This window comes from Oryctolagus cuniculus, chromosome 5, assembly GCF_964237555.1.
Source record: "Oryctolagus cuniculus chromosome 5, mOryCun1.1, whole genome shotgun sequence".
Taxonomy (NCBI): Eukaryota; Metazoa; Chordata; class Mammalia; order Lagomorpha; family Leporidae; genus Oryctolagus; species Oryctolagus cuniculus.
Genome location: NC_091436.1, coordinates 126,964,974 through 126,989,147, shown reverse-complemented (window position 1 = coordinate 126,989,147; position 24,174 = coordinate 126,964,974). Strand labels below are relative to the sequence as shown.

At 56.5% G+C, this 24,174-nt stretch overlaps 2 protein-coding genes across 3 annotated transcripts; both read right to left on the bottom strand.

The window, feature by feature from the left end:
* Window positions 1-696: 696 nt before the first annotated feature.
* Window positions 697-19,131, bottom strand: CUL7 (cullin 7). 2 transcript variants are annotated; one of them, XM_051854725.2, is made up of 26 exons: window positions 18,788-19,131; window positions 17,526-18,113; window positions 16,967-17,118; window positions 16,328-16,828; window positions 15,759-15,897; window positions 15,473-15,669; window positions 14,953-15,208; window positions 12,747-12,984; window positions 12,560-12,665; window positions 11,343-11,570; window positions 11,039-11,129; window positions 10,781-10,952; window positions 10,509-10,614; window positions 10,128-10,223; window positions 9,771-9,946; window positions 9,297-9,430; window positions 8,801-8,983; window positions 8,445-8,551; window positions 8,180-8,362; window positions 4,025-4,185; window positions 3,700-3,916; window positions 3,329-3,587; window positions 1,825-1,949; window positions 1,567-1,693; window positions 1,275-1,480; window positions 697-1,086 (listed from the first exon to the last, which is right to left on the bottom strand). In XM_051854725.2, exons 2-26 carry the CDS (start codon window positions 18,103-18,105, stop codon window positions 763-765), a joined length of 5,064 nt encoding a protein of 1,687 aa, XP_051710685.2. In that variant the 5' UTR covers window positions 18,106-18,113; window positions 18,788-19,131; the 3' UTR covers window positions 697-762. The 2 variants fall into 2 exon arrangements, with proteins under 2 accessions (XP_051710685.2, XP_051710686.2); XM_051854726.2 differs by lacking the exon at window positions 8,180-8,362.
* Window positions 19,132-19,453: 322 nt separating this feature from the next.
* Window positions 19,454-24,160, bottom strand: MRPL2 (mitochondrial ribosomal protein L2). The gene is made up of 7 exons (XM_002714418.5): window positions 23,928-24,160; window positions 22,195-22,363; window positions 20,835-20,976; window positions 20,608-20,723; window positions 20,424-20,534; window positions 20,064-20,137; window positions 19,454-19,707 (listed from the first exon to the last, which is right to left on the bottom strand). Exons 1-7 carry the CDS (start codon window positions 24,021-24,023, stop codon window positions 19,495-19,497), a joined length of 921 nt encoding a protein of 306 aa, XP_002714464.1. The 5' UTR covers window positions 24,024-24,160; the 3' UTR covers window positions 19,454-19,494.
* Between the last annotated feature and the right edge of the window lie 14 nt (window positions 24,161-24,174).

The window sequence follows — 24,174 nt, the reverse complement described above, 5'->3', positions numbered from 1 at the left end:
AGGGAGCCAGTCATGGCAGCAGGGGAAGGCCTGGCTTGCCAAGGAGGTTAGCTGGGGGTGGGAGTTTGAGGCCAGCATGCACAGCTCTGCACAGAGCAGCGAGGCAGGAAGGAAGAGGGGACGATGGGGTGAAGGTTGAGGGGAAGAAGTGACTACAGCTCCTCCCTATAAAGCTGGAGCTGTGGGGGTGGGTGCACTCAGGTTTCTAGGTGCTTGCAGCACCCCCAGGGGTCTCTCCCCTCAGTTTCACCCCACTCGCCTACCCTGGGGAAGGTACCCGTGAACTACCTTCAGTGCCAGGCTTGGTGGCCAAAATAGGGACTCGATGGCCAAGGCTTTGCTGTATCAAATGCTTCTGCACCTGTTACTCATCAGGGTTCCAGTGACTCTGGCCCAGTGCCACCAAAGAGGAAAACAAAGCCCTGCCTGATAACCACCAGCTGGCCAGGGGCCGAAGTGGGGGTTCAGGGCTCGAGCCTGCGGAGTGTACATGCATCAGAACGAGAAGGGGCTGAGTCCCACCTCAGCCCACGCAACCCGCTGCACCATGGAGCGTAGGGGGCAGTCACGCTGGACTGCTCCTTTCTCGCCACTCTGCCATCCTTACCCTAACAAGAATCCCGTGGTGTCAGTGCCAGAGAGCCCCTCCCCAGCCCCAGCAGCCACCACACACACACACACACACAGGCCACAGAATGAAACTCTTGCATTTTATTTCTGTAGAAAGCCCTGGCCTATATTCTTCAGACCCCGTCTCCAGGGCTACCGGAAGGTGGAAAAGCTCTGGGTGCCAGAGCAGGAGGCGTAGGGCACGCCCCGAGAGCGAATCTGCAGGGTGTGGAAGGTGAGCGGTGGGTTGGGGCCTGAGGAGCCCGGGTTCAGGGACTCCGTGTGAGGCTCCATCACAGTCACGGGGACCGCGTAGGCCAGCGTCTGGGGCCGGTCATCGTGGCGTCTCAGTGTGCCCTTGCTCAGCAGGTGCAGGATGCAGGAGAGGACGTCAGTGCTGCTGCAGGCGGAGCCCTTCCCAAGGCTGCTGAGCAAGCCCCGGGGTGGACACGGGCCCTTCTGCCAGGCCTCCAGCACCTGCAGGCAAAGCACGGGAGCACGGTTGGCAGTGCCCGGTGTACTAGCTGCCAGGTTAGCCACGGCCTAGGGAGGAAGCCGTGGGGGCCGTAGGGCTGCTCCCACCTCTCTCACACTCAGGCTGCACAGTGATCCGGAGGCCTCAACAATGGACCCTCCCCCTCCTCCAAAACCCCTCGGCTGCGCACCAGACAGACGAGCTGGTCGATGTGCAGCCCCTCGTCCCCGTGGGCCTTGAGGATGCGGACGATGAGGCAGTTCAGAAGGTTCCGTCTCTTCTCCAAGTTCCGGCCCCCTTCGTCCTCAGCTCTCAGGTAGGTCTGAGGCGGGATGAGCCACACGCTGCCCCTCCTTGGCCTGGGTTCCTCGCTGGTGTCTCGAACCTTAAGCACCCCTGAAATAAACACTGGCCACTTATGGGGGCCCCCGAGGAGGCTGGCCCTGGCTCAGAGTGGAGGCCCTGTGGCCCTGAAAGCATACCTCCTGGTATGTTCTCTTGCTCGTGGAAGTCCAAGGGGCCTCGAGAAGAGGTAAGAGGCCCGATCGCCTGATTCAGCAGGTCCGCAGAGAGCCCGGAGAGCGCCAGCAGGCTGTCCACGCAGACGGCCTCGAGGGGACAGGCGGAAGTATTCAGGGCTCCCCAGACAATGTGGAGGGGGGGTGGGAGGGGAGAACAGCGAGGCAAGGAGTAGGGGAGAAAGATAAAGGGCTGTGGGGAGAAGGGAAGGGTTGGGTCACCTTCAGATCGTTGAAATACAGCAGCAGCCACATCTGCACGGTGGACACGTGCAGGGTCTGGTCCCCAAACTGCAGCTCAGCCTGGCCCAGCCACGTCCACTGCAGTCGCCTCTGCATTCCGCGACCTAGAACAGGGTGGCTGACCTGAGAAGGTGCCAGGAGCGAGGGGACAGCACCAGGCTGCAGGGAGGGAGTGCTGTGGGCAAGCTGTGTCCCTGCTGATCCCTGCAGTGTGTGGGCTAGCACTGGTGCACACTATGGCTCCCCCCCACCCCCCGCTGACAGTCCCTGGAATCTGGAAGCCACCTGAGACTAGCCCACACCAGGCACCCTCTAGTCACCATCTTTGGGGTGGGGTGGCACATTTTTAAGAAAAACTTATTGGGGCCAGTGCTGTGGCGTAGCAAGTAAAGCCGCCATCTGCAGTGCTGGCATCCCATATGGGCGCCGGTTCAAGTCCCTGCTGCTCCACTTCCTATCCAGCTCTCTGCTATGGCCTGGGAAAGCAGTAGAAGATGGTCCAAGACCCGGAAGAAGCTCCTGGCTCCTGGCTTCGGATCAGCACAGCTCTGCCTATTGTGGCCAACTGGGGGATGAACCAGCAGATGGAAGACCTCTCTCTCTCTGCCTCTCCTTCTTTCCCTGTTTAACTCTTTCAAATAAATAAATAAATCTTTTAAAAAAGAAAAATGTATTTTCATTTATTTGAAAGGCAGAGAGAGACAGAGAGGAAGACCTTCCATCCACTGAGTCACTCCCCAGATGCTGCAATGGCCCTGGGGCGGGGCTATGCTGAAGCCAGGAGCCAGGAACTACCCCATCCACATCTCCCACATGGGCGGCAGGGGCCCAAGGACCTGAGCTGTGATCTGCTGCTTCCCAGGTGCGCATGAGCTGAAAGATGAGCAGGAAAGAGCTGGGACTCCAACCCAGGCACCCTCACTTGGGATGCAGATGTCCCACGGTTAGCTGCTGAGTCAAACACACACCCCCGCTGTTTCTAAGGAGATAACATCAAGAGGTGAGGCAGGACTGGGGCACTCATCAAGCTGGAATACTGAGACAGAGGAGACACTGCCCCCACTGGGCCAGGAGCACCCTGGGAAGGGCCTTCTCTGCTGTGTTGCCGCCTGGCCCAAGATCAGCCCCGCTGGGGTGGAGGGCACTCAGGACCACAGCTGACTGGCCAGGAAGGAGCCACATGTCCCAGTCTGAGAGAAGACGCTTTCTGGTGGCCTCAGGTGCCTCCTGCTGCCGTCATCCTCCCCCTAACCCACAAAGAGATGCCTGGGTCATCTTTAAGGACAGAAGCAGCGACCCGGAGACTAGTGTCTGACTGTGCCACCCCCCATGTAGAAACCTACACTCCAGTTCCTTCCTCACTGCCTAAGGAGTTCTTGTCCCTAAAGAACATCTCTTTCCCCATCAAGGCTCCCAACCCCAAGCTCCAATCCCAGCCCAAGGTCTTCTGGCCAGGCACAGGCCCCTCTGCCTGGTTACTTACTCCTGTTGTAGAAGTTGGAATATCGGTTCAGGGTGCCCCGCAGGTAAGCGGGCAGGCAGATTCTGGGGTCCATTGTGTGGCAGATGGAGGCGACAGGCCAGCAGCGGGGGGACAAGACGAGCACAGACACTTCTGGCATCACCCCTTCATAATAAAGGTCCTCATTCTCTTCTTCCTCCCCCAGATCCAAAGCCGCTACTGCTCCAGCAGCCTCCTTCTTCTTGCTCTCACACTCCTGGCTGCTGGCCTCTTGGCCCACCTGCAGGAGCACAGGGTTCCCAAATGCCGTGGCTTCCTCCAGTTTGCTCCACGCCTTTGTTCTCTGCCCATGTGCCCCCACCCCACTGCCCACCCCAGTCCCCAGCACCCACCTGGATTTTCTTCTCCGCGTCCTCCAGCCTCAGCAGCTCCTGGTCAAGCCGCTGGAGCTGGTACACGTGGAACTGGCGCTGCAGCTCCTCGGAGGTGCTCAGGCTCCGCAACATCTGCTGCGGGAGGCGGTTGGGGAAGCAGGAACCAATCTGCTCCAGCACGGCCCCCTCCAGCCAGCTCGAGCCCACGCCGAGGAGACGGTCTGACATATACTGCCTGCAGCAACACAGCCAGGGCCCAGCCTCATCATGGCCCGCCCGGCCCAGCCTGCCCGCCTGGCCCAGCCTGCCCACCACCATCTCCCACTGGCAGGTCCACACTCACTGGTAGTAATGCTCGAAGGTGGTCGCTATCTCCAGGCCAGAGAAAATGAGGACAGACTCTAGGCATCGCTGCAGCTGTGCCAGCATCTCCATCCCCCGCGTCCCACCGATCCGGCTGCCCTGGATCCGCTGGTCAATGTTCCGGGCAAACTGCTCGCTCACCTGGATGTCAGAAGAGCACAGGTGGAGCCTGAAGCTTCTTCCAACTTATTATGTAGGAAGATTACAATGTTTATTTATTTGAAAGGCAGAGTTACAAAACAAGAGACACACAATGGGGCTGGCGCCATGGCGCAGGTTAATCCTCCACCTGTGGTGCCAGCATCCCATATGGGCGCCGGTTCTAGTTCTGGCTGCTCCTCTTCCAGTCCAGCTCTCTGCTATGGCATGGGAAACCAGTAGAGGATGGCCCAAGTCCTTGGGCCCCTGCACCCACATGAGAGACTGGGAAGAGGCACTCAGCTCCTGGCTTTGGATTGGCACAGCTCCAGCCGTTGCAGCCATTTGGGGAGTGGACCAATGGAAGGAAGACCTTTCTGTCTCTCCCTTTCACTGTCTATAACTCTACCTCTCAAATAAAATCTTTAAAAAAAAAAAAAAAGAGACACACACACACACACACACAGAATATCTTCTGTTTGCTGGTTTACTCCCAGGTAGCCCCAACAGCCAGGGCTGGCCAGGCTGAAGCCAGGAGCCAGGAGCTTCTTCTGGGTCTCCCACGTGGATGTAGGGGCCCAAGCATTTGAGACATCGTCTGCTGCTTTCCCAGGCACATCAGCAGGAATCTGGATCAGAAGTAGAGCAGCTGGGCCTCAAACTGGCACCCATATGAGATGCTGGTATCGCAGGTGGGCTACATAGCAACACTTTATAAAATGAGGAAGTCAGTTCCATGCACAGTCGATGGCCGCAATGTGGTGTTCCTGATGAGATAGAGCCGGAGGACCCTCGGGAGCTTGGCCTCACGCTCCTGCTGTGCCGTGCCCTGCTTACCCAGTGTGCATGCACTTCTGTTATCATTTGCTTCACCGTGTGTCTTCCCTGGGAACACTGTACACCCTGAAGGGAGGACTTCCCCCATCTTCTCACTATTCTCTCTCTACTCTTATCCCAGTGCAGAGACAGATTATGTGCTTATTAAATATGTTCTTTAATTTTTTAAGTTAATGTAAAGAAAATAGAGGGGCGCCAGATTCTGTCCCGGTTACTACTCTTCCAGTCCAGCTCTCCGCTGTGGCCCCGGGAAGACACTGGAGGATGGCCCAAGTGACTGGGCCCTGAACCCGCATGGGAGACCAGGAGGAAGCACCTGGCTCCTGGCTTCAGATTGGTGCAGCGCGCCAGCCATAGCAGCCATTTGGGGGGTGAACCAATGGAAGGAAGACCTTTTTCTCTGTCTCTCTTTCTAACTCTGCCTGTGGGGGGGGAAAAATAAAAACAAAACAAAAGAGCAAAACCTAAGGGGGCCAGCGCTGTGGCGCAGTGGGTTAACGCCCTGGCCTGAAGCAACGGCATCCCATATGGGCGCTGGTTTGAGACCTGGCTGCTCCTCTTTCCATCCAGCTCTCTGCTATGGCCTGGGAAAGCAGTAGAAGATGGCCCAAGTCCTTGGCCCCTGCACCCACGTGGGAGACCCAGAAGAAGCTTCTGGCTCCTGGCTGCGGACTGACACAGTTCCGGCCATTGCAGCCAATTGGGGAGTGAACCATCAGATGGAAGACCTCTCTCTCTCTCTCTCTGCCTCTCCTGTCTCTGCATAATTCTGACTTTCAAATAAATAAATCTTTTAAAAATAATTAAAAAATAGGTCGGCGCCATGGCTCACTAGGCTAATCCTCCACCTTGCGGCGCCGGCACACCAGGTTCTAGTCCCGGTTGGGGCGCCGGATTCTGTCCCGGTTGCCCCTCTTCCAGGCCAGCTCTCTGCTGTGGCCCGGGAAGGCAGTGGAGGATGGCCCAAGTGCTTGGGCCCTGCACTCCATGGGAGACCAGGAGAAGCACCTGGCTCTTGCCTTCGGATCAGCGCAGTGCGCCGGCCACAGCGCGCCAGCTGTGGCGGCCATTGGAGGGTGAACCAACGGCAAAAGGAAGACCTTTCTCTCTGTCTCTCCCACTTCCACTCTGTCAAAAAAAAAAAAAAAAAAAAAAAAAAAAATTAAAAAAGAAAATAGATTTCATGTACTTCACAGGTACTGTTCTTATTAAATATTTGTGGACAGAACAGAGATGGTGGGGTAGGCACTACAGCACAGTGGGTTCACCACTTGGGACATCATCATCCCATATTGAGTGCCAGGTTTAAGTTCTGGCTGTTCTACTTACAATCCAGCTTCTTGATAATGTGCCTGGGAAAGCACCAAATGATGGCCCAAGTGCTTGGGTCCCTAACACCATGTGGGAGACCTAGACAGATTTCCAGGCTCTGGCTTTGGTCTGGCCCAGGCCTGACTACTGCAGGCATCTGGAGAATGAACCAGTGGAAGGAAAAGAATATATAAATAAATCTTTAAAATCTTCAAGGCCGGCGCCGCGGCTCACTAGGCTAATCCTCTGCCTAGCGGCGCCGGCACACCGGGTTCTAGTCCCGGTCGGGGCACCGGATTCTGTCCCGGTTGCCCCTCTTCCAGGCCAGCCCTCTGCTGTGGCCAGGGAGTGCAGTGGAGGACGGCCCAGGTGCTTGGGCCCTGCACCCCATGGGAGACCAGGAAAAGCACCTGGCTCCTGGCTCCTGCCATCGGATCAGCGCGGTGTGCCGGCCGCAGCGCGCCGGCCGCGGCGGCCATTGGAGGGTGAACCAATGGCAAAGGAAGACCTTTCTCTCTCTCTCTCTCTCTCTCACTGTCCACTCTGCCTGTCAAAAAAATAAAAAAAAAAAAATCTTCAAAAAATACTGAAGTAAATTACAGTATATCCATTACATGGTGCTTATGCACAAATAAAAAATGAGAACAAATAGGAACACTGAAAAATCTTCTATTTTAACAGTCAATAGAATATACGAGAGGCGAGCCCTGTGGCACAGGTTAAGCCGCCACTTGGGATGCCTGCAGCCCATGTCAGAGTGCCTGGGGTCAAGTCGGGCAGCAGCAGATGGCCTAAGTACCGTGCCACCCACATGGGAGACCCAGACAGTTCCTAGCTTCAGCCTGGCCCAGCCCCAGTTGTTGGGGGCATCTGGGAGCGATAAAGGAGCGATCTCTCTATCTCTCCCTTTTTATCACTCTTTCAAATAAATTAATTAATTTTTAAAGAAAACTAATCCAGGATGGGCAGGCAATTGGCACGGTGGTTAAGATGCCTGCATCCCACATCAGAGGGCCTGGCTTTGAGTCCTCGCTCTGCTCCTCATTCCAGCTTTCTGGTAATACACACCCTGGTAGGCAGCAAGTGATGGCCCAAGTGTTTGGATCACTGCCACCCACATGGGGAGACCTGGATTGCGTTCCAGACTCCTGGCTTCGGCCTGGCCCTGCCTCAGCTGTTGCAAGTGTTTGTGGAGAGAAGCAGTAGATAGAAGATCTTTGTTCCTGTCTCTCTGCCTTTCAAATAAATAGATTAATTAACTAATTAATTAAAATTTAGAGAACACAGGATACAGCAACACAGTTACTTGAGAAAATCATGCATCCTGGGGCTGGCGCTGTGGTGCAGCAGGCTAACACCCTGGCCTGAAGCGCCAGCATCCCATATGGGCGCCAGTTCGAGACCTGGCTGCTGCATTTCCAATCCAGCTCTCTGCCATGGCCTGGGAAAGTAGTAGAAGATGGCCCAAGTCCTTAGGCCCCTACACCCATGTGGGAGACCCGGAAGAAGCTCTTGGCTCCTGGCTTCGGATTGGCACAGCTCCAGCCATTGTGGCCATTTGGGGAGTGAACCATCGGATGGAAGACCTCTCTTTCTCTCCTTTCTCTGTGTAATTCTGACTTTCAAATAAAGAAATAAATCTTAAAAAAAAAAAAAAAAAGAAAATCATGCATCCTAACAGAAAAATACACATCAAGATATGCATGATAGTATGCTACAGGTCACTACTTTTTTTCTTTTTACTACTTTTCGCATTTTTCAACACCATGATTACATACAAATACACTGAACAGGAACGGAGAAGACCACCGTGCGGCAGGGGAAAGGTGAGGGGCAGTGGGAGACTTACGTGGGCAGCTCTGAGAAAAGGGAGCTTCAGCAAGGCCCCAGCACAGCCGTTCTGCAGTGCCAGCAGGAAGGCGGCCCGTGGCCCGAACAGCTCAGAGCTGGACTTCTGCAGGTTATAGAAGTGCTCACAGTAGCGAGGCACAAAATCGTCGTCCCGCCAGTGTGAGGTCAGAAAGCTGTGCACCTGGAAGGAAGGGGCAGGAGTAGGACGTGCCGGCACGCCGCCACCCCAGTGCCCCCATTCCCCGACGCCTGCTCCTGCCCACCTGCTCCTCCACCACGGCTCGCCAACAGCGCGTCAGATTTCTCATGATGCTGCTGGGAAGGCCCCTGGTGGCCAGGGAGCTCCAGTCGTGGCTTCTGTTTCTGCCCTCTGCGGAGACAGAGGAAAAGAAGACTCAGGAAGGGGTAGCCCTTCGGCTCCTGGATCCCTATCCAAGGGAGCACCCTGGGGCCTTTCCTGCCACACTGCCAGCCAAAATGATGTCCCTGGACATCATCCACAGCCCTGCAGGACGGACAGGCTTGGCACACAGGGAAGGGAAGGGAAGGGCCAGATCCTGTGGCGTGCTAGTGGGAGCCCAGGAAACTGATGCTGCCTGCCAGGATCCCCCACACTTACTGGGCCGAGGAGTGGCCACCACCGGAGGAGGCGCCTGGCAGGGCTCCACGTGCACCAGCAGGTGGGTGAGGCGGCGCACCCTTGAGGAGAAAGCTGCCGCACGGCTCTGGGGATTGTGGGCAGCCTCCCGACACTCCAAGTACTGGTCCAACAGCCAGCCCAGGGGGCTGATGCCATCCTCATCTGGAGGCAGAGAAAAACATGAGGTGCAGCATGTCTGCAAGGCAGCGGGAGAACCTGGCTGCACAGCAGTACAGAGAGAGCAGCCAGAGTGACACAGGGGACTGGGCTGCAAGATCCCCGCACACCTATGGTGTCAGTGGGCACCTGGGAGACGTGGGGAAGGGGACAGCCCCTGGGCTGTGACAGAGGGCACTGGGGTGATGACTTCGGGTACCAAAGGGCCAAGAGCATAACCCAGGTGGTTCTAGCGTACAGCCAGGTGCTGGTCAGTGGGGCTAGGCAATGTAAAGGGGGCCGGTTGGGGGGTGGTTACCGGGGGAGGTGATGTTCTGCACCAGGGGGCTGACCAGGGCCTCCCAGCAGGTCTTGCCCAGTGCTTGGGCAGCCTCATCATCAGGGAGGAAGTAATCAGCAAAATTCTGCTCCTGGCGCAAAGCCCCATTGAGTCTGGGGATGAGGACGGAGAAGGAAGGTGTCAGGGGCTTGAGGAGCAGGTCACCTGGTCAGCGTCCACCCAACCTGAAGTTGCTGGCTGACCCTAGCACCCATCCTAGAGCCCACCGGGTACTTTGGGGCTGCTGTGGGCTAACTGGCAGTCCCATTCCCAGCCCACCCATGAAATCTCATCCCTTTATCCTTTCTTCTCCTCTTACACTCCAAGCCCCATTAAAGCCCCATCCCATGGTCCCCATTGAGCCCTGCATGCCAGCCATTTGCAGTGAGCCCGCCTTGCACACAGACCCACGCGCATGCAAACATGCATGCACACACACGCACACACACGCACCGAGAACTCAGGTGCAGGAGGCTCCTACGGTTCTCTGCTATGTCTTGGCTCCAGGCCTGTGCGCGAACCATGTAGAAGAGGCGTGTGTGACGACACAGTTGCTCCCGGAACACTGGCCAGAATGTGGGCTTGGGCCCCAGCACCTCCACACCCCGAATGCGCGTGTCAATGCCACCCTGCAACACATATAGGCCTGTTTTCACTTACCGTCGTGGCATTGCTGGGGTAAGCCATGCTAACAAGCCTCCCCTCTAGGGCAGCCCCAGGCCCCAGCAGACACCCTGGTTTAAGATCAGCCACACTGACAGGGCTCAGAGCCTCACACCTGGGGGCCACACCCCATAGCCTTGGCCTCACCTGCTGGCAGCGCTTGATGCGGATCTGAATGACGGGCCAAGGGTGGGTGAGGTTCTCCAGGAGGATCACGCGGCTGGCACAAGGCATCACATTCACCTGCAGGGCGAAGACAGGGCCATTCCCGCCATATGCGTGGACAGGAGAGCTGAGTGCACCCGAGTGAGTTCATCCAGTTCCAGACCCTGCAGCCTGTCCCTCCCTTCTGTAGCCCAGGGATGGGTGGGGTCCTTGCTCAGGGTCTGAGGCTGTCACATAGGCACAGGGAGAAAGGACTCACTCTGCTTTCTGTGGGGGCACAAGACAGGAAGGAGTTTAGGAGTTTAGGGTATGAGTACGAAAGTGGATCCCGTGGGGGTGGGCTAATGGCACAGGGGTCCCTACTGAGTTGAGTTCCGTGGTAAGAGAGCTTGCATTGTCGCCCCCGCACACCACCACCCGGGCAGGCATGTAGCTTGAGTCCTCGCCAGCCACCAGCAGAATCAGCTGCCTACAGGTAGGAGAGGAGCCAGTGAGCACCAGCACCTGGCATACCCGAGCCTGGGAACTCTTTGGCCAAATTCAGGGAGTGGGAGGAGGCTTTCAGCAAGACACACAGCGCCATCTCAAGAAAGCATAGGTGTGTGGCTGAGCACGTGTGCACCCGTGCGTGTTACCTGATGAGGACGCCCTGGCGCATGTGCAAGGTGATGAAGTGGGAGCCGGCGCTGCCGCTGGACTCCCAGTAGGTCTTGGGGTTGCGGTCCGTCAGCTTGCTGGCCCGGTGCGGGTTGGAGGACACCTCCACCTTCTCCCAGCACTTGTCCTCGTTCTCGCCCATACTGGAGCCTGGGGGTGAGTAGGGAGTGGTGGAGGGCACAGCCTGGAAGGCGCAGGTGTGGGGATGTGAGGCGAGGTGGGGGATGGGCATTAACCTTGGCACAGATATCTGAGGAACACATCAAAGAAGGGGATGTTGATGGGCCGGTGGGTTCGTCTGTGGTCTTCAATCTGGCCTAGCACCATCTGCAGCCGGAAGGTGGGTGAGAAGGGGGAAGGGAGGAAGGAGAAACATCAGAGATGCATGGAAACACGGTGTGGGAGAGGCCAGGCAGTGGTGGGACTTCCTTCATGGCATGGAGGAACAGGCCCAGGCTCCTGGGAGCCACCTAGTCTCAGGCACGCACCCCTCCCAACCACTGCTCACACAGGGCTGAGCCCACGAACTTCCCTCCTGACCTGGATGCAGCCCCCCAGAATGTTGGTAATGAGTTTCCGGTACAGGTGGGCATGCTTCTCGCACTTGAACACCACGTCCCGTAGCTCCTGCGCCAGCTCCAGCTTCCCCAGATGCTTCTCCAGGGCCTTGGAGATGGCATCTCGGGCTCCCAGCTGGTTCAGCACCACGGCGTAGTCCCGGCTCGCTGAGGTCAGGTGGTGCAGGAAAACGATCAGCTCCTGGAGCACCTGGATGGCACATCAAGGGGCAGGTGACCACAGGGGACAGAGCAGAGCCACAAGGGCATCCGCAGTACAGAGCCACTGTGCGCTATGTGCAGGGGGCGCTGTGGTGAAAACAACAACAGTGAGGAACTAAAAAGACAGGGATGGGAGAGGTGAGAGCCAGGTGGGATTAGAGAACCAAAGACAAACTGAAATGAATGGAAAATGCCAAGAGGTGCCCGGCCTCCCGAGGGATATACACTAATGACGTCAGCAAGAGGAGCAGATAGCAGACTTGGGTTTCTTCAGGTCAGGTCCAGTGGACCCAAGCACCAGCTGCAGGACTGTGTGGAGATGTGCAGGCCCCAGGCACAGATGTGCATGGCTCGGGCAGGGGGACCCAAGGAAGGACAAGGTGTGTGTATGGACACTCAAGGAGTCCACCTCAGAAGCCTAAACCTGGCTACCAGCCAAAGGTGCGGCCTGCAGACACCCACTGCACCACAACCCTCGTTCTCTGACCGCGTCTGTGACCAGGCGCTCTCTGTAGCTCTCACAGGAGATTCTGGTTCCTGATGGTCCCCTCTGCTGCCTCCATCCCCTTTCTCCCACGCCCCGGGCCGACAAGAGCATCGTTAAGGCTTTCATGTAGCATATATAGATTCTCTGGTATAAGCAAGGGGCCGCTAAGTGAGACTGCACACTTGGGTTTATTGATATTTGCACAAGGAAACACAGGAAGGGTACCTAAGTTAACACAAGCAGTTAGCAATAAGGATGGCAGGTGTGAGCAAGAACGCTCAATGTATACCTTGTTACATCGTTTTGATTTGTGAACCGTGTGAGTGTGTTACCTATTTAAAAAAATAAAATTCAATTTTAAAAACACAACTCAATGCAAGAGCACAAAGGCTCCGTCGTGTCCCCCACAGCGCTGCCCGGGGTGTCGGGCTCACCAGCGGCAGCCCCGGGCGTTCTCCCTCCCAGCATATCCCACAGCAGGGTGGGGGTACCTCTCGGTCGGTGTTTGGGGACCGCAGGCAAGCCATGCAGGCACTCATAGCCTCATGCCAGGGCAGTAGCAGTGCGTCGGGGAAGTCCACCAGCTGCTTCAGGATTCTGGGGAATTGAGAGGACACGGATGTGCAGGCAGCCACACGCTGACCCCTCTGCCCAGCCCTGCCTCTCACACCCCCTGACCTCAGAGCAGTCAGGTGCAGGGCTCTGTTGGTGGCTGGCGTGCCGAGGCTCTCCATCAGTGCGAGGAAGGGCTGGGGCTGACGCTGGAGCTGCAGCAGTAAGGGTGGGACCGCATGCTGCCGGCTGCTCTCTGAGCTAAGGGCTTGCTCCAGATCCAGGAGGATTTTCCCAGTGGGGCCGCAATCCTCTGCCAGACGCTGCAGAGGAGACTCGGGGCTCTTACAAGGGGCTTCTTTGGCTGCGGGAGAGGAGGAGCCGCAAGGGTTGGCCACTGTTAGTGACAGCGATCACAAAAGGACTGAGTCACAACTCTCAATCATGTTTTCTCATTTCTCCGAAAAATGTTTTTGATTTGTCTCCCTAAAAGTTAGGCTTGAAGATCTCATCTTACAAGATGTCATTAAAACATGTTATATTCTGTATTCTTAAGGTAGCTAAGCAGCTCTCTGCTTACAATCATCAGACCATGTCCTTAGATTTAAAAGCAAACAGTTTTTCTCTGCCACAAAAAGTTGGAGCTAGGGGCCAGCGCTGTGGTGTAGTGGGTAAAGCTGCCACCTGCAGTGCCAGCATCCCATATAGGCATCGGTTTGAGACCAGCTGCTCTGCTTCCAATCCAGCTCTGTGCTATGGGCTGGGAAAGAAGTAGATGGTCCAAGTGCTTGGGCCCCTGCGCCCATGTGGGAAACACGGAAGAAGCTCCTGGCTCCTGGCTTTGGATCAACCCTGCTCCAGCCATTGTGGCCATTTGAGGAGTGAACCAGCAGACAGAAGATTGATCTCTTTGTACTCTTCTAAATAAATAAACTTTTTCTTTTTTTAAAGTCTGTTTTATTTTTGAAAGGTAGAGTTACACAGAGGTCTTCCATTTGCTGGGTCACTCCCCAAATGACTACAACGACTGGGGCTGGGCCAGCCAAAGCCAGGAGCCAGGAGCTTCTTCCAGGTCTCCCACATGGGTGTAGGAGCCCAAGCACTTGGGTCATCCTCTGCTGCTTTACCAGGTGCATAAGCAGGGAGCTGAATCAGAAGTACAGCCGGGACTCAAACCAGTGCCCGCATGGGATGCTGGCACTGCAGGTCAGAGCTTTAACACACTACACCATAGCACCGGCTCAATAAATAAATCTTTTAAGCCCCTGTATTCATGTGGGAAACCCAGATGAGGCTTTTGGCTACTGCTGGATGGAAGATCTCTCTGTCTCTCCCTCTAACTCTGCTTTTCAAATAAATAAATGTTTTTTTAAAAAATGCAAAAGAACAATTAATTTTTTCTTGATTTTTATCTATTTTCATTTTATCTGAAAAGCAGAGAGACAAAGAGAGAGATCTTCCATTGTTGGTTCACTCCCCAAATGCTTGCCAACAGCTAGGGCAGGCTGCAGCCAGGAGCCTGGAACTCAATCCAGTCTCTCCAGAGGGGTAGCAGGCACCCAGGTACTTCAGCCATCCCTTGTTGCCTCCCAGGGTATGCATTACTATGAAGCTGCATCGGAAATGGAGTAGCTGGAATTCGAACCAGGTGCTTCAACAGGAGATGAAGGAATCCTAAACAGTAACCTAACCTCTGCACCAAATATTCCCACCTGAGGGCTTGTTCAAGGTTGCAAACATCTCTTACAATTTTCTAACTTTCCATCCTCCTTCATTCTTTGATGGGAAGACATCTACTTCATTTGTTATGATCTCCAAGTTTCAAATTCTTCCTAAAGTGCCACTTTTTTCAAAAAAATTAGATTCATCCATTTACTTAATTATCTGAAAGGCAGAGTGATAGGCGGGGTGTGGTGGGGAGGGGTGATGTGGAGACAAAGAGTGACAGTAAGCAACAGCCAGAGCAAGAGAGACAGAGATCTCCTGTCACTCGTACACTTCCCAAATGGGCACAACAGAAGTCAGGAGCCAGGAATTCCATCCAGGTCTCCTCTGTTGGTGGCAGGGACTCAAATACTTGGAGGGACTATCTCCTGCTTCCCAAGCACTTTAGCAAGGAACTGGACTGGAAGTGGAGCAGCCAGGACTTGAACTGGCACTCATGGGATGCAGGCTCCCTAAGCAGCAGCTTAACCTGCTGCACCACAATGCCTGCCCTCTAAGAGGCCATCCTGCCCAGACAGCGCTGCGCAACTATTAGCACAGACAGTTCTCCTGCACCAGTGCCCTCCGAAAGCAAATCTGCACAGCTGCTATCTTTGTCTGCATCTACCTTGAGCTCTAGCTGTGTCTTCTGATTCCTGGGGCGGGGCCCGGGCTTCCAGCAGGACATCTCGCTCAGCTTCTACAGAGGATGCGTAGGCCACTTGCCCTAACAGGGCTTCGGGCCCATACTTCCTGTAGATACGGCAGTTGAGCAGGTCCCTAAGGGCGCTGTCATCAAGTTTCTGTGGCAGAGACAGCAGCAGGTCCTGGGCCAACTCTATGGGGACTACCAGCTCGGCCAGGATCTCGTCATCCAGAATATGCTACCGGGGAGAGAAAGCCGTCATTGCAGGCAGCCCTGAGGACTCCCAGGCTTCAGGGCGACCTGGCAGGGCCAGGGGTCTCTGCATACACACCCCTCCCTCACTGTGAACCTCTCATGGCTGGCAGCTGGCTCCTCCCAGAAAGCTAACCCACTCCTTCCACCTCCCAACATTCCAGACCCCACTGCCCACCCTGCGCCTCCCAAATGCTCTATCACAGTGCAGCACTCGCAGTGCAGCCCTCCAGCCTCCAGGGGTCTCTACCTCTCCATCCAGGTTCTCCTGGAGGAGCTGCAGAACATCCTGGTGGTCAGACTCGCCCAACTTCCTGACGAAGAAGAGGAGCTCCCACCACTCAGCCTGGGTCAGGTGCTCCCTCTCCTCAGCATCCTCATCCTCGGGCGGCACATAAGGCGCAGCATGGAGCTCGGTCATGGGCTTCCAGCGCAAGGAGGGCAGGGCTGTGGAAGTGGGCCACGCGCACAGGATGTCACCCAGCCCAGACTGCCTCTCGGCTCCGGGCTGACCCCTGCTTCCTCCCTGAGCTCACCTCGATCCAGAGCTCCACTGATCATCGCCCTCTGGTACTCATCAGCTTCAACCATGTCCTCCATGTCTTCCTCAAAGCCTAAGATCTCCAGCATGTGCCAGTGCACCCAATAGGTGCGGCCTGTCGACTCCCAGAATACCTGCGAGATGGGGGAAAGTGAGAGGGAGAGGGAAGAGGGCTCACGGATGACCGGGTGTGATCCAGCGATGAGGACTTAAGCCCTTAGGGTGACCGCTTGGTCAGGTTTGGAAAAATCTCCATAGAACAAATACATGCACTCAAAGGACGCCTTTTCCTTTGGGGGATGGGTCTCCTTTCACCTGTTCATTGATGGCCTTTGTCCCGACACTTCCTCCTGGCCTCAAGCACCCCATCTCTCTAATCTTGACCTCTTAGGGAGCCTTGCCGTCTCGTCTCCTAAACACAGACACCACATCCTCCCTCTCCAGTGCGGACGCCTGTCACCACCTTGGTCTTCCTGAGGATTCTCTCCCGGGATAGTCCACTGGAGCTCCCTCATCCCGAGAAGGTCCCCAGCAGTGTCCCATCACTGGGCACCGCACACCCACCTGCGCAGGGGGCACACCGCTGTTGCTCTGCTGGAACTCGCCCTCATCGCCAGCACTGATCTCCTCGAAGTTATCCAGCATCCGCACGCGCATCCCCGGCTCCAGCGTGTCCCGCACATACAAGGCGTAGGTATTGCCGCTTGCAAACTGAGAGCGAGGGCGAAACCGCCTTGACCGCCTGAGGGCGGGCTGAGCCTCGGTGGGTGGGAGCTGAGGGTCCCCATCCGCCACCTGAGGCTGGAAGATGGAACAGGGGGACCGTGGAGAGCTCCCTGGTCTGTTCCAGGCCCGGTCCCAGCGCATGGCCTGCACCAGCTCTGAGATCAGGGTACCCATGGCCATGCTGTACTCCAGCTCCAGCCGAGCCCTGTCCCCACTCAAGTCTTCAGGAGCAGAGTTGTTCTGGGCGCCCGATTCTCCAGCATTGTCGTTCAGCTGATCCAGGAGGGAGGTGACATGCAGATAGTGCTTCACCAGGGAGAAGAGCAGCCTTCCCGGGACCTGCGGGATGCAACTCGTGGTCACACCCGCCTCGTCCCGGCTTTAGTGCCCCTCTCGGTAGCATCCTCTGGAGACAGCTACTGAGGCCCAGGCCCCAGATCTTGCCCACAGCTTCCCCACCTGGCCCTCACATGATACCTGTGGCAGCTGAATGCCCTCGAAAGACATGGGATGTTCGGCGAGCGTGGCCTGTGCAAACAGTGCTAGCAGAGCACAGCGGCTGTCAAAATCCAGCTGCTTCTCAATGGCCTCTTGCTGGCTCAGTGACAGAAGAATCTGGGTCCGGGTCCCTGCAACCCACACTTCAATTGGTGACGACTCCCTAACCTCACCTTTCCCAGGCATCTCGCCTGAGCCCTCTGTGCTCCCACTCCAGTCCTCCTGCCACCACATGATGGCAACATGGTAAGCTTCCAAAGCCAGTTTACTCTCTCATCCCGACACACACATGGCAGAGTCTAAACTCTCTGCACAAAAGACCAAGTCATATAAGGTTCTCCAGGATGCAGTCTTTTCTCTTTCTGCAGAGATACCTTGGCTCAATCCTCCCCCACCCCCTGCCACGCCTCCATTCCCTTTCCCTCCAGCATAACTGTTTCCATTCTAACAAGGCCAGGCTCCTGCCACAGCGTCCCGAGTCCCTGAGCTGACCCAGCCTGTCTCCTGCCTCCTCTCCCTCCCCGACACAGCCCCTCACCAGCATCATGGGAGGACAGGGCTTGTATCATCCGGCCTGCGCTCCAGCGGATCTGATAATCGGGACTATTCAACATACGCATGAGCAAGTCCAGGACCCTGGGGTCTTTGAATATGCCAGTGAGGGGCTCGATGCTGGCGTAGGCGCTGAGCACGTGCACCGTGTGAAGCAGAGGCGCAGGAGGGGTGGCGCCCACACACTCCTCCAGCTGCCGGAGGGCCCTCTGGATCAGAGACTTCACGTCCGTCTCCATCTCGCCCAGCACAGACTTGTCCAGGGCCCCAGTCTCCGCCGCGGACTCCTGCGAGGGCCCGACCACCTGGCCGTCCTCGTCCAGCATCTTGTGGCAGTTGGCGTAGATCTCATCGTTGGACATCCACAGCAGGATGTGCTCAGCTTTGCAGTCCACTTGGCCAGAGCCCGCTTCCCCCTCATCCCCACGCCTGAGGATGAGCCAGCGGATCTGGTACTCGGGGTGGCCGTCGTGGCCCACGCGCTGGCGGATCAACTCATCAGGATAGGCGTGCAAGCCGGGCCCCAGGGGGACCCTGAATTCCCTGTAGCGGAGTTCTCCCACCATCTTGGCACCTTGCACACACAAGGAAGAGAAAACAGGCAAGCTGTGGTTGAGAGGGGCGGTCAGGACACCAAGGCCGTGCAGGAGTTGGAAAAGCAAATGTAACAGCAGCTGCTGGGCCCGGGAGTTGCTATCGCTCGCGGGGTGGGGCAGGCCTCAGCGGCGTACACTGGGGTGTTTGTTAGGAGGGAGCATAAAATTCGGGGGCTCTGCGGCCAGGAGGATTGGTTTGGAATTGTGGAAGAGGGATGGTGGGGGCAGGGCGGCCTTGGAGTTGGGACGGGCGGAGAAGGGGGTGTGTTCGGTAGCGAGCTGGGGCGGGAGATCCCGGGCGTGGGGGGGGGGGCAGGCGCGCCAACTCTAGGGGCTCAGCTCGGGAAGCGGGGTGGCAGAGACCCCGAGAACTGGGCGCCGGCGGCACTTCTGTGGCAGCAAGGCTGGCGGGGAGCCGCGAGGCCCGCGAGGCCCGCGCGGCGGACACAGCCCGGGGCTGAGGGGGCGCGAGGCTCGGCACGTCAGGGCAGCGCGGCCGCGCGGGAGAGGGGTCCAGGCCGGAGAGGGGCAGCCCGCGGCACGGCGCGGGGAGGCGGCCACGAGGGCCGGGGAGCTGGGGGCGGCAGCGGGAACAGGCGGGCGGGCGCCAACCCAGGGCAGGGGCAGGGGGCCGCGGCGGGGCTCTGGCCACCTCAGAATTCCACCGGGTCCTGGCGCGACGCCTGTCCTTCGCAGAGCCAGGGACGCCACACGGACGACGGCGGCGACGGCGGCGGCGCTGGCGGAAGTTTGCGCCCGCCCGGGCTCCCCGAGGGGGTCGCGGCGTGGGGCGGGAGGGGGCGTGTCCCCGCCGGGCGCGCAGGGGGCGTGGCGCGCGGGGGGCCGGCGCCCGGGGCAAGTGCCTGGTCTCGCGGCCGCCGGGTGGGGCGGAGCCTGTTCCCCGCCGGCGGCGCCCGAGCCCAGCCCTGGGGCTCCGCTGCCCGCCCGGAGCTAAGAACTGACTTCCGCCGTCCCCAGCGGAAAACCTGGGGCCCTGAGAGGACGCCGGGGCGGAGCCGCGAGTGCCACCTCGGCGGAGCGCCGCACCTCCTGCTCTGCGCCGCCCTTTCCTCTTCCTTTCTGTCCTCCCGCCAGCCGCCGCCGGAAGTGCCTTCCCCGTTTCCCAAAGCGGGGACTGGGAAGAGCCTTGGAGGTCATTCATTCCTCCCACCTCTTGTTACGCGTAAACGGAGTGGGGGCGGCCCCAAACCGTCCTTTCCTTTCTCCCCCTGCCCCACTGGGTTGTAGCTTTTTTTCATGTCCGGTCTGTACCGCCACTACCCCCTCAAAGCAAAACAACAACACAACACCAGGGCAGTAAAGGATAAAAATGGGGAGGCGTTTTATTAGTCAGGGATGTCAGCTTCGGGCAGCAATGGAAGGCAGCTTCACGTAACTCTTCATGGGCGGCAGCGGGCGAATCTTCCGGCCAGCCCAGCCCCCCTTGCGCTGCCACAGCCCGCTGTTAGGCCTCTTGCCCAGCCAGCGGTTGCGACCGGCCTTGCCGATGACCCGTTTGTTGTGATCAACATTGGACACTCGGCCTACCGTTGCTATGCACGTTTCCAGCACCTGCCAAGAGAAAGCAGATGGAGCCAAACGCTCCGTGGAGGGGCAAGAGCCCGGCAGGGTAGAGGGCCCAAGCTTTGGGAGGCTTCTTCCACTCCATGAGAGGAGAGAGCACGCCACGGTGGAACCTAAGTGTGGATTCTACAGCAGGAACTGGGAGTTGAAAAAGACATTGCTTCCTACTCTATGGTGCCAACCCCACAAGGCGTGCTTGGTCATGTGGCAGCAAAGGACAGACCCCGCTCCGGGCAGTTCCTGGCAGCATAAAACACCTGGGAGCTATCCCCAGGCAGGAGAGGTGCATTCCCCAGGTTTCTCCTCTGCTGACCACCCCCCCCAACTTGTGTCCACACACGTACCTGCATCTGCCGCTTGGAGGGCAGCTGGATGATGGCTGTCCCATTCACCTTCCGCAACAGCACGCCGCACGTTCCTGGGGAGGGGATATGCAGCTTTGCCACCCTCCACTGAGGAGGAGGACGTGGGAGAGTGGGGATTGATGAGGGGCTGTGCCCTTTAGGAGCAGATGGAACAAAGGAGGATGGGTGCCATGTTTGAGGTAGAAACACAAGCACCTCTTCTTCCTCCCATTCCTCATTTTTCCCCTACTGTTTTTCTGTCAACGGACCAGACGTGGGCCCACAGGTGCAGAGAACTGTGATGTTAGATACCCCTGGGGCTTCCAAATTGTAGGACCCAGGCAGCTGCCTTCCCCGTACCTGCAGCTCGGATATACTGGGCTCCCCGGCCTGGCTCACTTTCCACGTTGTTGATGAGGGTCCCCACAGGCAGGGCCCCGAGAGGATGTGCATCCCCTTCCTGGGCAGCAACTAAAAGACAGAATTTCTTCAGCACTCGAACCTTCGTAGCCCTCGGTCCTCACACCCGGCAGCCATCTCTCACCTGCCATTCGACCTATATGGTCCGAGTTCAGGATTGTGTCTCCAGGCTGCATGTTTTCTGTGGCAATGATCCAGCGTTTCCGACTGCCCCCAGCAACCAGAGCTATGTCTGCTGACCTGTTCAGGATGATGGACAGGTGAGCAGGCTACTGGCCAGTTCACATCTTCTGAGAAGCTACACAGCAGTCCTTCAGACCACACCATCACCATCCCATGCCCCCAACTTGCCTACAGGGATCGTAGCGGACTGTGACAACCTTCTCCTTAAAGGGTCCTGGCTTGGTCTCCTCCTCGGGCCGGAAACGCAGAAAGTCAATCATGCGATAACGTTGTTTGTGGCCCCCGCCTATACCGTGCACTCGGATGCGGCCTGCGGTCGGGACAGTTTGGAGACATGATCCAGAGCAGACTTGTTCAAGCCCCCAGCACTGGGAACAGGCTCATCCTGGGCCACAGAGCAGTGCTTCCCAGCATTATGACACAGCAGGAAATTGTAAAAACGTGCAGACAAAAACACTGGGGTAAACAGGGGTGCGGCAACACCTATACAGAGCTTGGTAAAAATATAATCATATGATAACTTAAACTACAGATCTTCCAGATAAACTCTGTTCAAATTACTGAATTCAGTAAGTTTATTGAGGGCCATGTCAATTGCACCTAAGAGTTCAACTGCTATAGTTTTTGAAGGGTATGAAGAAAAAGGTCCTGCGGATTGTCTCTGAGCACAGACCAGCTGTCTGTTGTTTCATAGTCCATTCCCCGGCTCCAAGGCACACATTACTTTTTTTTTGACAGGCAGAGTTAGACAGTGAGAAAGAGAGAAAGGTCTTCCTCCTGTTGGTTCACCCCCCAAATGGCCGGCATGGCCGGCACACTGCGCCGATCCAAAGCCAGGAGCCGGGTGCTTCCTCCTGGTATCCCATGCAGGTATAGGGCTCAAGCACTTGGGCCATCCTCCACTGCCTTCCCGGGCCACAGCAGAGAGCTGGACTGGAAAAGGAGCAACCGGGACAGAATCCGGTACCCCAACCAGGTCTAGAACCCAGGGTGCCGGCGCCGCAGGCAGAGGATTAGCCAAGTGAGCTGCAGCCCAGCCACATATTACCTTTTTTTTTTTTTTTTTTTTTGACAGACAGAGTGGATAGTCAGAGAGAGAGAGAGAGAGAGAGAGAGAAAGGTCTTCCTTTTGCTGTTGGTTCACCCTCCAATGGTCGCCGCGGCCAGCACGCTGCGGCCGGCGCACCGCACTGATCCAAAGGCAGGAGCCAGGTGCTTCTCCTGGTCTCCCATGGGGTGCAGGGCCCAAGCACTTGGGCCATCCTCCACTGCACTCCCTGGCCACAGCAGAGAGCTAGCCTGGAAGAGGGGCAACCGGGACAGAATCCAGCGCCCCAACCGGGACTAGAACCCGGTGTGCCGGCGCAGCCAGGTGGAGGATTAGCCTAGTGAGCCGCGGCGCCAGCCACATATTACTTTTTAATGACATTCCTCTGTCTTACAGGGTACAAGTGTGTTAATGCACAGGGCTAGTGTTCTGGCCCATTTTTCCCATTTACTAGTTAAACCCCCTTGCTCTTGCTCCCACCTGTATGGTCCCGGCCCCCAGTCTTCCGCATCTTCACTGGTTTAACGGTGTACTTGGTAACATTCTTCCAGGAAACAAACTTGGCATTAAGGGTTACAGAGGTAACAACCGGGCGACAGGGGAGCAACGTCAAGGCAGAGGGCAGTTGGAGGAGGGCATTGCTTATCACCTAGGGTTAAACAGAAATCTTCTTCACTTGAAAGTGAATTGGAGGAAAAGCACCATAGAAAACCAAGGGAGGGGGCAGGCACTGCGGTCTAACAGGTTAAGCCATTGCTTGGGACACATTTCACATAAGAGTGTCTGGTTACAGTCCTGGCTACTCTACTTCCTGCTAATGCTGTCCTGACCGGCAGCAGGTGATGGCACAGGTGGTTAGTCCCTGCCACCCAAGTGGGAGGCCTGGATGTTGTTCCAGACTCCGAACTGTTGCAGGCATTTGGGAAGTGCACCAGCAGAAAGATCCTCTTTTTCTCTCCCTCTTCCTGTTCCTCTGCCTTTAAAATAAACTTTGTATTTTTTAGCAAGATCTATTTATTTATTTGAAAGACAGAAAGAGACAGAGAGAGATATCTTCCATCATCTGGTTAACCCCCTAAATAGTCACAATGGCAGGACTGAAGCCAGTAGCCAGGACTTCATCCAGATCTCCCATGTGGGTGGCAGGAGCCCAGATATTTGGGCCATCTCCTACTGCCCTCGCAGATGCATAAGCAGGGAGCTGGACTGGAAGCAGACCAGCCTTAACTCAAACCGATGCTCACGTGGGATGCCTGCGTTGCAGGTGATAGTTCAAACTACTGTGTCACAATGCCAGCCCCTCAAATAAACTTTAAAAGCCAAAAATCCCAGGGGAGAGGGCACAGACCAATTTTAGCCTGTAGCTAAAACTCCAAAACCTCCACCTTTCACAGTTTGCCCAGACCAGAGCAGAACATTTTCCCGGGTGTCCATCACCCAGAAAGCACATCCTTCCCTTCTCCTGCGCTGGTAACTTCCACCCGCCCAAGTACCAACGCACCAACGCCTTATGGCCTCTGCATTACATTCACATATGAATGTCTTGTTCCTCACAGTAATCTCAGCTTTTCACAGAGTAAACTGCTTTGCTTTTGAATTTTAAATATGTTTCTGCCAATCTCTCCCCTAAACGGCCTGGGCAAGACTTAAAACTTTTCTGTGACTCCCAATTTGCTTACCAGGAAGGTCAGGATACCCTCACCAGAAGACATTGTTCGTGGTATCCTGCCCTGCATTGTCTAATTTCAGCTATAGCTCATCCTTTTAAGTATCTCAACGGCTAAGAACACAGGCTCTGAAGCCAGACTGCACAGCAGTAACTCTTGGTGTGTGACCTTGGAAGCCTTATCATTTATCATCTGTACAATGGGAATGATAATAATTACCTTATGGAGCGCTTGAAAAGAGTTCATTTATTTGAAACGTCTATTATTGATGCCTGGTTTATGGCAAGCACTCAATAAACATTAGTTATTACTAGAACCAGTACAACTGATGTGCAAAGCATTTTCACCTCCAGTATTTCGTCTGAGGAATTCCGTTTTACGACATAGCAACACTTACAGACAGCTGAGGCTGACATTGCCTTATCCAAGATCACAGGTCTTATTGTGTTTTCTGACCCGATTCACATCCCTAGACTCCCATCGCCGGCTGACCCCTCTCCGGCGGCCCAAACCCAAACAGCCTCCTTCTTGAGTAAAGCGGATTACCTTGGAGGCGGGGAACAGATTCGGGACGGGGCTGACGACGGCTGGGGACCCCAGTCTCAGGGAGCCCAGAGTGCGGGTCAGGGCACACACGGCCATGGAGGTGGCCAAAGTCTGCTGGGCTCCGCACGCCACCTATGCCTTTAGCCAGGCTGCCTGGCGATTACGGATCACGTTGGCTGCTCCTTGCACCGTCGCTCTCCATTGACGTAAGCGGAGGCGGGCAGAGAACGTCAATTCCAAACCGGCC

What these genes read in the sequence shown, in the direction of transcription:
- CUL7 (XM_051854725.2), bottom strand. Translation starts at nt 18,105, where the DNA reads ATGGTGGGAGAACTCCGCTACAGGGAATTCAGGGTCCCCCTGGGGCCC. An exon ending in CCTGTCCTCCCATGATGCTG is followed by an intron (nt 17,119 to 17,525) that starts GTGAGGGGCTGT and finishes TGTGGGTTGCAG; the next exon opens with GGACCCGGACCCAGATTCTT. An exon ending in TCGACCAGCTCGTCTGTCTG is followed by an intron (nt 1,087 to 1,274) that starts GTGCGCAGCCGA and finishes CTTTGCCTGCAG; the next exon opens with GTGCTGGAGGCCTGGCAGAA.
- MRPL2 (XM_002714418.5), bottom strand. Translation starts at nt 24,023, where the DNA reads ATGGCCGTGTGTGCCCTGACCCGCACTCTGGGCTCCCTGAGACTGGGG. An exon ending in TGGGGGCCGGGACCATACAG is followed by an intron (nt 20,977 to 22,194) that starts GTGGGAGCAAGA and finishes TCCCGACCGCAG; the next exon opens with GCCGCATCCGAGTGCACGGT. An exon ending in CCAGTATATCCGAGCTGCAG is followed by an intron (nt 20,138 to 20,423) that starts GTACGGGGAAGG and finishes TCCCCTCCCCAG; the next exon opens with GAACGTGCGGCGTGCTGTTG.